Source organism: Empidonax traillii, unplaced genomic scaffold, assembly GCF_003031625.1.
Source record: "Empidonax traillii isolate 1590-97213 ecotype Southwest subspecies unplaced genomic scaffold, ASM303162v1 scaffold284:size1552100, whole genome shotgun sequence".
Taxonomy (NCBI): domain Eukaryota; kingdom Metazoa; phylum Chordata; class Aves; order Passeriformes; family Tyrannidae; genus Empidonax; species Empidonax traillii.
Genome location: NW_020955477.1, coordinates 162,753 through 178,786, shown reverse-complemented (window position 1 = coordinate 178,786; position 16,034 = coordinate 162,753). Strand labels below are relative to the sequence as shown.

At 43.2% G+C, this 16,034-nt stretch overlaps 2 protein-coding genes across 3 annotated transcripts in view; both read right to left on the bottom strand.

The window, feature by feature from the left end:
- Positions 1–10: 10 nt before the first annotated feature.
- RBM44 (RNA binding motif protein 44) lies at positions 11–9,244 on the bottom strand. Its single transcript, XM_027890318.1, has 14 exons — positions 9,191–9,244; positions 8,882–8,958; positions 6,688–7,574; positions 6,486–6,544; positions 5,718–5,894; positions 5,166–5,343; positions 5,057–5,082; positions 4,109–4,178; positions 3,706–3,817; positions 3,203–3,322; positions 2,698–2,771; positions 1,396–1,541; positions 1,124–1,271; positions 11–81 (listed from the first exon to the last, which is right to left on the bottom strand). Exons 3-13 carry the CDS (start codon positions 7,486–7,488, stop codon positions 1,130–1,132), a joined length of 1,905 nt encoding a protein of 634 aa, XP_027746119.1. The 5' UTR covers positions 7,489–7,574; positions 8,882–8,958; positions 9,191–9,244; the 3' UTR covers positions 11–81; positions 1,124–1,129.
- A 1,640-nt stretch (positions 9,245–10,884) lies between these two features.
- The window catches only part of LRRFIP1 (LRR binding FLII interacting protein 1), a 111,438-nt gene continuing 106,288 nt past the window's right edge, over positions 10,885–16,034 (bottom strand). For both annotated transcript variants that reach the window (XM_027890326.1, XM_027890327.1), the window contains one exon: positions 10,885–15,137. In XM_027890326.1, the coding sequence (XP_027746127.1) occupies positions 15,027–15,137 (111 nt within the window). In that variant the 3' untranslated portion in view covers positions 10,885–15,026. The remainder of the gene's footprint in view (positions 15,138–16,034) is intronic.

Sequence of the window (16,034 nt, the reverse complement as noted above, 5' to 3'; positions counted from 1 at the left end):
TTGGCACAACTTTTTGAAGAGGAAATTTTAACCTTTATTAGTAACCATGGCTGCTCTTTCCAGTAGCAATTGCAGCAAGATCTAGAAAGAACAAAGTACAACAGAAAGGAGATTGAGTTAGGATAGATGAGTTTTGAGCACAAACACCTTTTCTTAAATGCATTACTTACTTTTTTTCTTACTAGGGAAAGATTGGAATTCTTTTTCTCTATTATTTACTAATGACTTGGCTATTTCACACCTCCCTCATGATCAAAATAAAAATTATTTTAAGTCATCACATCGTTCCCAAAGCAACACAAAAAAATACAGTAATAGGAACAATTATGACTGCAAAGCCCACACACCATTTAAGAAATAACTAATCACTTGACAAGGAAAGCAGAACACATTTTGAGGCTGTTAAAACTTACACTTGAGAATGTTGTCAGTCAGTAAGATTTTATATTTTTGGCATGAGTTCATGTCTCTCTATCTGCAGTCCAGTGGAAGTCAGTCAGTAGACTAACACTTTTTGCAGGAAACCTGGCAGTGGCACTGCTAGCAGGTACCTATAGGTACCCAAAGCAAACAGGGTACCAAGCTTAGGAGGAGACCAAAACAAGGATGTCTCCTACAGGAGGATACATACCTCCCTGGAATTCTGGGCTGTGGTTTCAGCATGTTCAGCTTGCTGCAGCCTCCTGCAGTGCTGTATCATCATGCAAAGTGATTAATATGAGAAAACTACAAGACATGCAATCTGGTTCTGTCAGATTTCTAGTCCAGAGCTGAAGCTCAGCCATTAGACAGAAGTCACCATTTTTTCTGAACCAAAACTGATCCCGTGCTGGGATTTCTGTATGAAAGGCTACGCAAGGGCCGGCCATTAGATGTCACCTTCGAGCAGAGCATGTGTGACTATGCCCTCCACAAAGTTCATCAGTAAAGCAGTTTAGCAGTAAACCCCCAGCACACCAAGTTCCACAGGTGTGCTGTGAGACAGCTCCCAGTCCTTAGAAACTAGTGTTTCAGGGGATTCACTCCAGCGCTTCGTGCAGAGCTGCTAATCCCTGCAGTCAGGCTATAGAGCTACACAAATTCAAGTGGGTTTATTACGATGCATTTCTGCTGGAATACTCACTGTTTTTCACTGCTTTTCCTGCCCACAGGTGGGCACTGATTTCCTCAGAATGGCAGAGGTCCTTTCCTCAATAGTACTGATGGCCAAGCCACATAGCATACCCTTGTTGTTTTTTCTCACCTGCTGAATAGCCTCCACAATTTGGTCTCTATGGAAATTAAAGAAATAACTGTTTACACATCACATTTTGTGCAATACATTTAGCACTTAGTTGCCATGGATATTAAGCTCCATTACAAGTCAGAGCAGAAAGGAAATCCCAGAACTCTCACCTGCTAGCCTCTGGATGGGTTGTTTGAAGTCTCTTAATCAGCTTGGTGAAGCTGCTCAAGTTCAGTGCATAAGGAGAATCAAAGATATCACCTGGATCAATGGTGTAAGAATAGGATGTTTTCTGCAGGGAATTGTCTCCAGTATCCTAGGATTGCATCAAAATACAGAAGAAGTGAATGGGTTAAGAATTGTACAGGTAATAAAGCAAATCTTTCCTACAGATAAAGTCCAGATATAAATCACAGAAGAATTTGGGTTGGAAGGGACATTATGGAGTCCACTTCCCTGCCATGGGCAGGGACACCTTCCACTAGACCAGGCTGCTCAGAGCCCCATCCAGCGTGGCCTTGGACACTGCCAGGGATGGGGCAGCCACAGCTTCTCTGGGCAACCTGTGCCAGGGCCTCCCCACCCTCACAGGGAAAGATTTCTTTCTAATATCTAGTCTAAACCTGCTCTATTTCAGTTTGATTCCATTTTGAATATTCCTGTTACAGAACAAGAAAACCCCCAAATTATACAGTGGCCAATACGACTCAGATCAATAAGTTATTCCAATACATTCAATCATATCATCCAATCTGTACATTAGAAATAAAACTACTACGTGCATTTATGTATAACTTACATTCCTGCTACTTTACATTAGATCCAATTACCATTTCCCAAAGGACTAGCATGTTTAAAGAGAAATCCCCAAAGACAGCAAATCTATGTGGTTTATGAGAAGCAATACCACCAAGTATTAATTTGGCATTTACCCTCCAAGGGCTAAGCTGAGCTAAGACAAAATACTCTATTTGTACCAATATTTCTTAGATTTCTACTAAAAAATCATACAGTTTCTTTCCAATCCAGTATCCCAAAATCTTTCCTGTATAAAATCCCAGGACATTCACATAAAAAAAAGGTGCTACTCAAAAGGGGAGAAAAACAAGATGAAAAACCTAGTGCAAATTGGTTAAGTTCCCACCTATCTAAAGAAAAGTGACAATTTGATGCAGAGGCAAAGCAACAGTGCTCTCACTCTTCTGTCACATGCCAGAAATTTATTACTAATACACATTTTACTACCCTAACATCATTCTTTACATATTAAATGTAACATGATGAGACGAGCTTTTAAGGCTCTTAGTCCGCCATACAGAGGAGCTTTGGTAATAATTATTTACCTTTTGATTATCTCCAAGCAAAGGATGTACCAACTCTTCAGTAGGTGATTTTAGATCAGGGTACTTGAGAGCAAACGAATGAATGAACTCACTGAAGAGGCATAACAACCTAACTAAGAACAGACATACCTCCAACACTGAGGAACCTGGGCCACCAAAGTGAACAGAAGAATGTTCATTCCCACTCTGCACCGTCTTCGCTTCTAATAATAAATGTAAGAAAGCAAACAGTTACAATTATTCTGGTTTCAGTTCTAGCTGACATACTCTCCGTAAATTTTGGAAAGCCTCAGAAAGAAAACCTTTAAAAAAAAACCTAAGCAAATGAAGGGATCCAGCATGGGAAGGAAGGGGAGGAGGAGAAAAAAAATAAAGATTTCTAGCTATGTGATTGGCTGGACATTTACTACTTCGAGTTTAACCACTGCAGGTAAAGCTTTCAAGGAAAAACATGGAAGAAAATAGCTGAGTTATCTACAAGGATTCACTGTAAGTCAATGAAAAAATAAGTCTGAAAACCCAGCTGGCATTTTCTCCAGCTTTACTTATGCTGGTAGAAGGAACAGACTTCTCAAATAATAAACAAACACCATTGTTAGGAATGTCAGCTTAAAGCACACAACTCTTAAATCACCCGTGCCTTGCTTTTCTTGTTGCTTTTTCGTTTCTTCAGGTACTACTGGAAAATCTGACGTTGTCAACTCTTCTTTAGCGTCAAACCAATACTCAGTCCCCTCCTCAGTTTTCATACGGCCTTGACAATTGAAATAAAATTCAGTGTGTTAAAATTCAAACTGTGTTACGTCATATGAATATCAGATGTCTATACTTGAAAGGATTCCAGCTACCTACATGACTTACTGCTACATTTAAAAGGTGACACAGACTATTTTTCACTTCTAATTTAAACAGCAATTTTTTCCAAGCCATAAATAATAATATAGAGCTCTATATTATTATCATTAACATAAATTATTATTTAAAAATAGATTATGATAGCTGATATACAAGCACTCCATCACAGAAAGATCAGCTGGGTATCCATAGATAGATATGTTTTACACAGGGGTTGTTTTTTTTCCCCAACAACTTAACTCACAAATAACATAGTATTGTCACTAGATGCACATCACTTACCACGCTTCAGATCCCGACCTTTATGTTGCCCTTCCCGTGCCTCGGGGGAAGCAGAGTCACTTGGCTGACCACCTTCAGTCTGTGTCACTTGGCTGACCATCTTCAGTTTGTCCTACAAACATGTCTCAGCTTACATCACAGCACTTGCACCAAATTATACATTATTTTTCTAAGCTTCAGAATATCAGCTGATTAAACAGGTAAATTTTAAAAAGTCATCCTGCTGTCTTCAAGGACCCCCAACTTATTTTGAATGGGAAATCAAATGCGTCAGCTGCATTTGTGATCAGTGGCAGAGGATCTCGGGCTGAGCCCTGAAAACTGTGATTCTATTTGCAGGTAAAAGGAAACCCTGCTCCACGACATTAACACCTGTGAAACTCAGCAGTGAAGAAGTCCCTACCCTATTGACAGAAGTCTGCTCTTGCATTTCTGGTGCTTCAGCATCAGCTTTTTCTTCACCTGGAAGACCACTAAAACAGATCCAAAAATTTCATACAAAATATAGCACAATTTTAAATTCTACAATTACTTCTACAAGTACTCTGACACATTAATTTAAATATTTCCAAAAGTTCAAGGTAAAATAAAAACTTACTTAGTAAATCTTAGCTTTTTTCTGTTTATATCTAGATATTCTGTGGGATATTTTGATGTATGTCCTTACAATTTGAAATATCTCTGCAATTTTTACTAATTAATTATAAAACAAATAAAACTAGCTGCCCTTTTTCTTTTTATTTCAATTGATTTTACTAATGCTTAAAAATAAATTTCAAAAAGGTCTCCAGCTGTTTGTTTACTTGATAAGTAAAACTTATTGCCAAGTTTGCTTTTTTTATCTTCACCTGAAGTCACTGGACATGGTTCCTAACTATGCAATACCATGTATCTGCCTGAAATATGAAGTTAGTTTTCTATCATTCTTCATAACTGAATGACAATCTTAGCAAAACAGATGTTTATACACTCAATATTTATCTCTGTTGGCAGCAAAGTCCTTTTGGGTTTTTGTGGTTGCTTGGTTTTTAAGACTGATCCCATCACAACTGGAGACAAAGATTTTTAGTAGTGAAAGTAGGAACCAGGAAAATGACCTGTAAATTGAAAACTTTTGAAGTTTTTTAAGATAGTAAAGATATAACTCCCTAGTTTGCGTGGTAGAACACTGTAGAGTAAAAGTGCCCTGAAAATAAAATCATTGTACCCAAAGGGCAACGCTGGTCTTTCAGCTAAACAGTCAGAAACAACAAGATAAAATTTCTTGGATTTCAGAATGTAAGTTTAACATCTTACAAGCCCTTTCCTCATTTATTTTTAGGAAGTACAAGAAGAAATGAGAACTACTTACTCAGAGCCAAGACTCTTTCTGAAAAACTGTCAAAAAAAAAGAAAGACTCGTCTTACTTTTCTGAATAAACCCATTTATATTAAAAGTCACACAGCAATTAAGAAATTACCTTGCCAGGCACGTAAAAGGAAGAGATTGGGGGTAACTTCACTTCAACTGACAGTGGTGGGAGAGCATTTAAAGGTACGCCCGTGTTTATTTCCATTCTCATATTGTTGTAATTGTTTTCTAGCTCTTCCAAAACCAACAGGAGAGATGAATATAGTTCAGTCTTCTCATCACATCTACTGAAATTTGGATAAGAAAATGACACCAACTTAAGAAGATATTTTCTTTATTTTACTGCGTCCAGAACCGCCCAAAGATTTTACAAGATTCCTCCACATTGTAGAAAAACATGAGTTAGCAACTATATTGTGCATCACTTGTTTCCTGGGGTTTTATTCCTGGAAACAAGCTGTACTTTGGGTCTGTGAATGCTACAAAAAAATTAAGGCTGAAAATAAAGACTTGGCAGTTACAAGACTGTAAACTTTTCTGGACAACAGCACCAACCCTAAAGACTCTTACAAGCTATGGACAGACTGCATCAGTACCATTCAGCAATTAATGCCTGATAACCAGTTACCCACTTCATTTAAAAGGACATGAAAGTACGTGCCTCCCAAAAGAGGTGTTCTCCTCCAAAGCCAGCTGATAAACTGTCAAGCAGTGCTGATAGCACATCTTATAATGGATGGCCAGAAGCTGCAGCTCCGCCTCAGTTGCTCTCTGCAGAGTGTTCTGACAGCAGGTTGATACAGAATTCTTCACAGTTTGCTTGTTGAGATGTACTGGCCTTTAAAATAATAACAAGAGAATATTGATTCCAGGGCTTCCAAGGTTTTGTTTACATTCATTACGTTTTATTCTGAAACAAGGAGCTTTCCAGAAGCCATTTCTGATATGATTTAAGGAAGAAAAAAAAAGAAAAAATAAGTTAGTTCCTCCTATTTACCCCACAGAAAGAATAATGCTTTACAGTAGCTTTCACATTAGATTCCGCCTTAACTCAGAGAAGGGAACTGCACCTGCACCATCATAATTTCTGTCCAAAAAGTGAAGCCTTAAGAACAGAAAAGAAACTTAGCAACTCTTGGGGATCAGCAAACACATTTTGTTTCCACGGTCATGGAATAATTTAGGTTGGAAGGGACCTCTGGAGGTCAGCACCTGCAGTCCGAGGCTGCTGCAGTCTTTGTTCAACTTCTGGAGGTCTTCAGCTCACTTTTCTCACCTGTCCAGGTCCCATCCTACCCTCTAGTGCAGAAGCTGCTGCCCTGCAATCTTTTAATACCATCAGTTTTGTCAAGTCACAGACAATCTTTCAATCATGAAAAACCCTCCTATCTAGCATCTGGAATTCCAAACCAAGAACAACTCAACCCACCTGTCAGTGCTCATCTTCCAATCACAGGTACACGGCTGATTCTTTGATTCCCACTGCTCCTAAACAAATAAAACCATTTTAAAAAGTTACAGATTAACATTCATACAGACAAGTTCTGAGCAACTGCAAGTTAAAAAAAGAGTTTTACATATCAAAATGATTTGGTGGGTTGTTTTGGTTGGTTTTTTTATTTTTAAATTACCTGAATGTGTGAGCTCTGGGCTCCGAATGACCATTCCGTGTTGGAAGCAGCATCCACACAGTTTTGACGGGGCCATCCCACGGGTCGAGATTTGTTCATCATCGTTATCTCGGTGTTAACTGCCCTGGAGCAGAGACAAACCTGAGCACTGCTGCTTCTGCTCGTTGTGAAGCAAGCCCTGAAATCAGAGCTGGCATCGACAGCCTGTGTAACTGCACAGACACTGGCCACGCCTTTCGGGGTTCCACGGCGCTCAGAGTTCACACAGCGGGGACTTCCACCGGAGGGTTCATCTGCAACTTCCACGCCAGAATCAGGGTTCTTACTAGTGGGAATTTCAGAGACAGGAAATTGGGGTTCAGCATCCTCTGCAGAGCTGTCAACACTGACAGTGCCAGGTTTCTCACAGCTGTAGAAATTAGAGGACTCTGTGTTTTCGCAGAACTGCAGAAGAGCTACTTTAGGGGCCCTTTCCCTTGGTGACAGGAAAGGACCTTCTGGCTTCACTGAGACGCTGTGAGTGTGCCTGTCACTGTCCCCAGGCGCTTCTTCTTCCCCTGTACTGATGTGGGGTGGCACCTTGTGACCTTGTGGTATGTCCTTCACCTCTCCAATTTCCCTCTCCTCAGAGAATTCACTTGAGCTATTCGTATCATCAGCATATTCCTCGCAAGCACTGAGATACGCCAGACGGGAGTCTTCACTTAAATGGCTTTCTTCACTGAGATCTTCACCTGGACAGGAGCCCTGAGGGAAGGAACTCCTTTCGATGTTAACGTGGCTGCTCTTTCCCACTTCCATGGTGCCAACACGCCCTCCTCCTCAGAAGTAATCCACACAACTCACTTCCACTGCAGCCTCTCTGGCTCTTCCTACCAGGTTCTCCCCTTAATAAAAATCAAGAGAAGTTTGAGATGCTCCATGGTATTCAAGAGGATATTACAGTTAAAAAAATACATTAAACTAACCATTCTATTTTACCTGCTGCATGTTAGTACATAAAGTAGCAATTCTATGTTATGTTCTCAGAAAAATTCTAAGAGGTCATGGAAGACTATTACAAGAATTTGCTGTCCTTGACTGTGTGATTTTACTTGAGTAAAAGCATCCTCAGAGACCAACCATCCCTATTTTCTTGAACTCCTGGGCAAAGCTTCCATCCCTTAACGTGGAAGCACTTCTTGGCTGAATTACACAGTGAACTATTTTACATAACACAGCACACAAGGGGTTCAGATGCATGTACTGACTCTGAAAGTTGCAGAAGCATAAAGTTTTTACATAAAATCAGAAAACTGTAGTTTTTTAAAACTATTCATATTAAGGAAGAGGTGAACTTCAAGGTCTGTGCCTCCCAAGAACTAAACCCCCTCCAGGTGTTGGAACAGGGGAAATTAAAGCATATTCCTTTTAACTCTGTAAAAGTAAGAAACAGTTATCAAGGATAATACCATAAGAAAACCTGAGAACCTTTAAAACTAGAAAGTCTATGTTGTAAAGGAACATAGGAAGACAATTTCTTGCAGCAGAGCCCCTTCTTTCAGCAAGAGAAGGAAGCTGGACAATACACTAAAACCAAAGCAATACACCTGCTCTAGACATGCAGCAAACCCGGTTTTGTGAAAAACACAATAAAAAGCAGAGAAAAAGCACACAGGGATGGAGGATGCTCTTTGTGAAGTTTGTTTCTTATAAATACTTGTCAGTTTTTCTCTGCTTTCCCTCAGAAGCTTCTAACGAATTAAAGAATACATAAAAACACTAGACATATTCCTATTAGGTCTGCTTTCTAAACTACTTAAATGACACATCACAGTCTTAGTCATCAGTACACGAGAGCCTTTTCTCAGGGGGAAAAATGCCTTATCTGTTCAGTCTGCATCCACTGATGCCCCTCCACTAGGGATTATCATTCAAATGGCATCATTTTATAACACTTCATAAAAATGCTTTAAATCATTTAACAGAAGTCATCAACGGAAGTCATTCACCCTCCAAAGAGAATCACGGAATGGTTTGGGTTGGAAGGGATCTTAAAGGTGATCTTTCACCTCCCTGCCGTGGGCAGGGACACCTTCCAATAGACCACGTGGCTCCAAGCTCCTGGCCTTGAGCACTTCCATGGTTTTATTAAGCACTTCTGCAGTTATTTTTCCTTCAAAAGCGTTGTCTTTTCTTACTACATTAACTTTACCTTCACCTCCTAACCGAAGCTTTGAGCGACTCCGTGGAATCCAAAGCCGAACTGCTGCCACAGCGCATCCCAGACGCCTGTACATAAATCACAACGTTTTTAAAATAGCGAAGCGACTTCACCCGCTTTTCCTTAAGAACGAGCCAAGAAACGAGACCCAAAACACCTCCGCGTCCCAGCTAAATTAGAATAACCCTGCTGCCGCTGCTAATGACACAACTAGGCGCTGAAACACAGCCGAGCCGCAGCGCTGGGTGAGGGGCGGGGGGAGCCCGGGGGAAACCCTCAGGCGGGAGAACCGCGATTTACCGCAGCTCCAGGGCAGGCTGAGCGGCTGTCCCGCTGCCCAGACGAAGCCGCCCGGCCCCGGTGGCGCTGGTTTGGCCCCGGCGCCGGCCCCGAGCCGGCCCAGCCCCGTTACGGCCCCCCCGCCCCTCAGACCCGGCGGCAGCCGCGGCCCCGCCGGCCACGCGCTCAACTCCCTGCCCGCCCCGCGCCCCGCTCCCATTGGCTGCGGCGGGGACCGCGCCGACGCCTGATTGGCCGGCGCGGAGCCCACGCTCTCCCGGTGGCACCCGCCCTTCCCTCAGAGGCGGTGCCGCCCTGTGCCCTCAGGGAACCTGCCGCCATGTCTCCTCCGAGGCGGTGTCCCCGCAGAGGCGGCGTGGCCGTGTCCCCTCGAGGCCCTGCCGCCATGTCTCCTCCGAGGCGGTGTCCCCGCAGAGGCGGCGTGGCCGTGTCCCCTCGAGGCCCTGCCGCCATGTCTCCTCCGAGGCGGTGTCGCCGTGTGCCCCCACAGGCGGTACGGCCACGTCCCCTCAGAGACGGTACCGCCATGTGCCCTCAGAGGTGGTGCCGCGGTGTTCGCTGAGAAGCGGCCGGTCCCTTCTCCCTCGCGGCTCTCCTGCCGCTGGGCACAAAGCCCAGACCGCAGCAGGCGGGGAGGGACAGCAGTATCCCTTGTACAGCTATTACAGAATAAAAGAATATCCTGAGCTCGGAGGGACCCACAAGGATCATTGAGTCCAGCTCCTGGCCCTGCCCAGGACACCCCAACAATCCCACCCTGTTCCTGATAGTGTTGTCCAAATTCCCCTTGAGCTCTGTCAGCCTTGGGGCCATGACCACTGCTCTGGGGAGCCTGTTCAGTGCCCCACCACCCTCTGGAGGAAGATTCTTTTCCTAATATTCAACCTAAACCTCCCCTGAGACATATTAAAACTTACCTGAAAGTTTCCAGCCTGAAGGAGCGTGTTACAGGAGTAGAGGCAAAAAGAGGTACATACCTGCCACAGAGGTACGTTACTTGTAAAAGGGGCTCTGCTCCTTCTTTAAACACATACGTGTAAAGGTCTTAATAAAGTGTGTAAAACATAGCTCAGCTGCCTAAAACAACTCCCCAAATACATACTGTGGTTCAGAGCATCTAAAGCATAGACAAGCACTACCCTCCTCCTCAGTCTCTTTCACGGAAACGGCCACTCTGGCACCACCCAGGATCAGGGCAGGATGAAATTTCATACTAAAATAACACCTTTTTGATGAACAAAGCTGCCTCCTGTTGTGAAGGATTCTTCCAGGGAAAGTTACTATGTGTTACCTCTATGTTCACCAGAAAGAAAGCGGAAAATTCATCCAATTAGCAATAACATTCAGATTTCTCCTCCTGGGAGGCTGTCCCCGTCCTGCCCCTGCCCAAGTGCACATGGCCACTAGAAGTTCAATACTTGGAGGTATATGTGCACCTGACATTAAAAATGTTACTATTTGGAGATATATGTGTGCCCTGCTATTGAAAATATCTAAAGGTACGTCTCACTCCAGTGCCCTCAGTCACACAAGCTCCTGAATTTGTACATTTTACAACCAGCGTTGCCCATGTTTGTGTGATCCTACAGCAATGCATTAAAAAGAAAAATGAGCTGCTACACCGGTATCATCCCAAAACTCTGCATTTTCCAAGAGAACTTTTCCTGGTGACATCACCATGACAGACCACTCCATAAAAACTACCCAAACAAATGACATTTTATTGGCGAGTTCTGCTCATAATGAATTTCCTTTTCCACGCTCACATTCCCTAACAGAGCGCTTGGAAAAAAAGCCAAACAAACAAAACAAAAAAAACCCCGACATTTTGGGTAACATTCCATTTGCAAACGATAAAATTATTTAACAATTTAAAATAGAGGATAACAAATTGACATAAGTTCTAGGAAAACCCATCCTGGTTCCCCCAGGAGCTGTTCCTCGCCAGGCTGCCGCCACCTCAGCTCCGCTCTGGGTCCCGAGGCGCTCTCGTTTGGAGCTCAATTAAAAGGACTGGGACATGTGCTATTATTACCATTAAAAGCCCTGTTGTTGTACATTCTTCACAGAGAAACATAAAACAGTTCGCAGTAAACCAACCAGTTCTTTTTCTTCCCTTATTCTAAAGCTAAGTCATACTGAAAGTTAGGGGGAGAAAAAAATGTGTCTTCAACATTCATCTACTTTACCACACACAAAGATTTCTACTAAGAGCATATCCAGGTCGAAATAACACATCTGATTTCCGTCATGAGGTCAATGCTTATGGGGTGCGAGATGAAAACTACTTTGAAATAATAAACACATCCCTTTTTGACGAGCAAAGCATTAGTTTTAGCCTTTCGGACCAATGCTTAGTTGTTTCTCCTGAATCTTGCCAGGAGAGACAGCTTTCACCACTACCACAAATGAAAAGATGACTGGTGACAATCACACACCTTATCGTTAATAAGATGTTGTATTTAGCATGTTTGCTTGCATTCTGAAAATCCCTTAGCTCATTTTTCAGGCCCCAGAGGCTTTGTACACCAGAAATTATACAAGTCAAGCACAGAAAATTGTAAATTGGTATCTACAGTGATTTTGAGGTATTCCACAAGAAACCTGGCTCTGCACCTGAATGTTCCTCTCAAAAATCAAACAAACAAACAAACAAAAGACCCCAAAGCCCTAGCTGGAGCGGAAATTTAATTTAAAAAGATTCCTTCCATCCCCATGTTTCACCCCATTTGATGAACAAGGACCTTCCCCACCAAGGCACATGAAGGGCCTCAGCTGGCACCTTCACATGCCAGGCAGCTCCTCCCAGACCCTGCCCAAGCCATGAGGGGCAAGGAAAACAAAAACCTAGTGGATTTTACAGACCACAGAAGGGGGACTGAGAAACACTTATTGGAGATCTTAAAAAGTGGGAAACAGTCCCACAGAAATATTCCTTGAGGATGGAGACCAGTTGGACACGGTTATTCATTATCTGCAGGAAGTATATGCCAAGATGGACAAGGCAAACTTCCAGCACCTCCTTGGTGATGGCATCAGATTCATAACTGATATCCTCTTGCTGGAGGTGAGTGAACATGAAACTGCGGGAAAAGTAAAGTAATAAATAACGTGAATTATCGTACTGCAGGCAGTTTGCAGAAAGCCTGATTGTTTCAGTATCCTCCTATTGCTCACTACGGGTTTGCCTAAAATCAAGCTTGCTTGGAAGAAGTTTGCCATGATTTTCCCATTACCAGATAATGCACTGCTGAATTAATGGCATAATTCATAGAATCACAGAATCCCAGAAAGGTTTGGATTGGAAGGGACCTTAGAGATCTCATTTCCACCTCCTTTGCCATGGGCAGGGACATCTTCCACTAGACCACATTGCTCCAAGCCCCTTCCAACCTGGCCTTGGACACTTTCAGGGATGAGGCAGCCACAGCTTCCCTTAGCAGTGTGTCCAATTCAATATGTTTATATCTAGAAATAGATAATTTGAGGACTTTGAAAAGAATGCAAATTTTAGATATACTTCTCAAAACTGCACCTAGTCAGTGTGGTCACGTGTTATGCATCAGGACAGATCCAGTCATTGAATTTAAGTTTTTTATCTCTTGGGGTTAATACCCAACCCAGGGACTGCATCTGCCTCTGATGACATTTCCTTTCACTTTGAAGTGGTTGGGAGCTTGCAGGAGCAGAGGTTTCTTGAAGTAAATGGCTACTGGGCTTTCCCTGTGGAGTAGTGATGCAAGTACTGATAGCTTCCTTTCACGTACACATCCAGTCTTAGGCTAAAACAAGGAATGCGAAGGACGTGGAGGTGCTGGAGCGTGTCCAGAGAAGGGAGTGGAGCTGGGGAAGGGTCTGGAGCACAAGTCTGATGAGGAGCAGCTGAGGGAGCTGGGGCTGCTCAGCCTGGAGAAACGGAGGCTCAGGGGGACCTTCTCCTTCCTACAACTCCCTGACGGGAGGGTGGAGCCAGGGGGGGCTGGGCTCTTCTGCCACATCTCAAATGGAAGGACAAGAGGAAATAGCCTTAAGTTGCATCAGGGGAGGTTCAGTTTTGATATTAGAAAGCATTTTTTCACTGCAAGAATGGTCAGGCATTGGAATAAGTTGCCCAGGGAGGTGGTGCAATCACCGTCTCTGGAAGTGTTCCCCAGGGACACAAAAAAAAAGCCTTCATGCTTTTCCTGGGATATTAATTTCAGTACTTCATTCCTAAATTTCCTTGTGCACTCAGAAGAGATGAAGAGGAAGGTGGTGTTGTTTCCTAGCCAGACCAGAGAAACACATTCAGACACTGTTTTTGGTTTATTTAGTGAAGGTGCTCTAAGAAGATACCAGCGATTCCCTTGCGTTGAAAATAGCAGCGGTTTGTACTGGAACCTCCTGTCTGCAAGGAAGAGGCTGGGGAAAGACCTGGATCAGAGAGTCTGAAGACCAAGTTAAGGAGAAATGTGGTCTCCCGGGTCTGGATTTGGCTTGACAGAACCATATATATTGATGCAGCATGGACAGTTGCTCCTGTGGAACAGCAGGTGCTGCTTCACAGCGTGAGCAGATTCCAAAGGGATTGGTTCCCTGCCTCAGGCGCTTCCCTGTGAGGGCCGAAAGGGGACGGGCAGCTTTATCCCTCAGGTAACTGCTGTTCTCCTTTGAGTAGTACATTCAGAATGATTTCCAATAAACCAGAGCTGTAGAGCTAGTCATATACAACTTTTGTACACACAATAATAATTGCCTGCAACATCTTAACTGGTTACGCTGATTTTCAGGAAAAGTGGAAAACCTTTATAATGACCTAAGAAGGAAAGAGGTCGCTACTTCTGTATTTGTAGAAAACCCATAGGCAGTAATATTTTCTAAAGTGCTTCTTATCAGTTACTCTTTTAAAAATCAGACTTTTATTCTGTAGCGGCATCGTTTCCTAGTGGTTCATGGACCAGTAGATAGTTTCTGATGTAAAAAACCCATTTCATACTTTGTTTAAGCAAATGACACTTGCTTTGACAAATGCACCAAAGAGAGTGATCTAAGTGCAAAACCCACCATTTCTGAAAACACGGCCTTATGCTGGTTTACTAATGCAGCTTTACATCCTTTAAAAGTCATTTACTTCAACTCCAAGAGCAGGGATTAAATAATACAAATAAAAGTTGAAAATTCAATGAAGCTATTGCCTATTTACCCTGAAATAAAAGAGTCTCATGATTCCACTGGTGCAAAAATCCCTCCAGACACCTTTGTTTTATTGGCAAAGTCATTTAAGGTCACTTTTGCTTCCAAGACCATCTTCTTCCATGGTTTCCACTGAAGGAGTTTTGCTTTGTAATGGCTTGTGGTTCCACAGTGATTTGTAAATGAAAAACCTACTATGAATAACTCTACCGTAGTCACTAAATTACAGATACTGTCACGAGAAAAGTCCAAAACTTACAGTGTTTCTTTTAAAATTTTCAGCGAGACGCAAAATTCCAGTCAAAATTGTTTTTCTTTGAATACCATTTTAAATGGCAATAAATGGCTGCTGTGCCCTCTGGATGGAGAACTTAATGTGCTTCTTACGCGGGTCGACTGATCCTGCACTTGGAATGTCCCCAGCGCTCAGTGTGGAAGGGCTCCCGCAGGCACCGCCGTTTGGATCAGCTACTCCTATGGGTATAGTGCAGTAGGTTTGAATCTGCGCAGAGAGACCCTCGGCTGGGTGGCAGGTGGCGAATGTTGGGGTTGTCTGTTCTCAGAAGGCAATGACACAAAGCATCCCGGGCAGCAAGAGGCAGAAGCAGCTGCAGCGTCGTTCCGGTTCCGTCGAGTAGGAGTGGTTTCCGTCGGGAGGTGGTGGTTATTGCTGCGACAGTAAAGCACTCCGGTTGGCTTTCATCTTCTCCAAGCGTTTCACTAGGTGGCCGTTGCTCACCTCAAGCTCTTCAGTTTTATCCAGTGCTGAACGAAGCTGAAGCAGGAAAAAAAAAAAAAAGGTAACTTTCACAGTGTTTTCAATTTCCAAAGAAAAGCTGACCATACTGCTGGAATTTCCTTCTAACATAAAGCTGTTGAAAATTCCTTTTAGTACAGTTAAAAGTAAATGTTGTGTAACTGCTTTGAAAGCCACACACACAGGTATTTTCTAAGCAGGATGCCAAGAATCCAAGGTATTTACAGAATGTTGAACAAGTGGCTCAGAACGTCCCTCAACTCCAGGAGCCTCCATGAGGCTCAGAGGTATCTGCTGGGTGATGTACAACCTGTCTCACTGCTCAGCTTTTACGTTTCTGGTTCCCAGAACTACATCCACAGCCTTAGTTTGCTATAAAACCCACCACAGGATGGGGGTAGGGAGGGAGAGCTGGACTGCACAGAGCAGTATTTATGGGCAGTAGAGCAGAAGGAGTATTCAGAAAAAGCAGAGAGCCACACTGAGAAAAAAAATCAAACACCTCAGGAGGCAGGAGTGAGAGGAGCTGATAAAGGTATTCAGGCTGGTTGTGGCAGCTACTTGGAAAGAAAATGAAGTTTGGAAAGAAAAATAAGGTCAAAATTACAGATGACTTAAAGATGCAGTGCTTTTAAGAGACAGAAACATGGGCAGAATCTGTGGACAGCCACACTACAGGAAACAGGCGTGAAGGGATTTACAGAGCAAGAAAAAAAAGCTCACAGGGAACGACCCACATCCATCTAGCCCTCTAATTTACTCTGAAGCTTGAAAGTTTAGACTGTCATTCCTGGCAAGGTGTGGCACTGTGCTTAAATAAGGAAGCACCCAAACTGAGTCTACAGCAGAGTTTGCAGCTTTCTACTGCTGTAATTTCTGAACCACATGTTCTCAAGAGACCAGTGACGTGTGCCT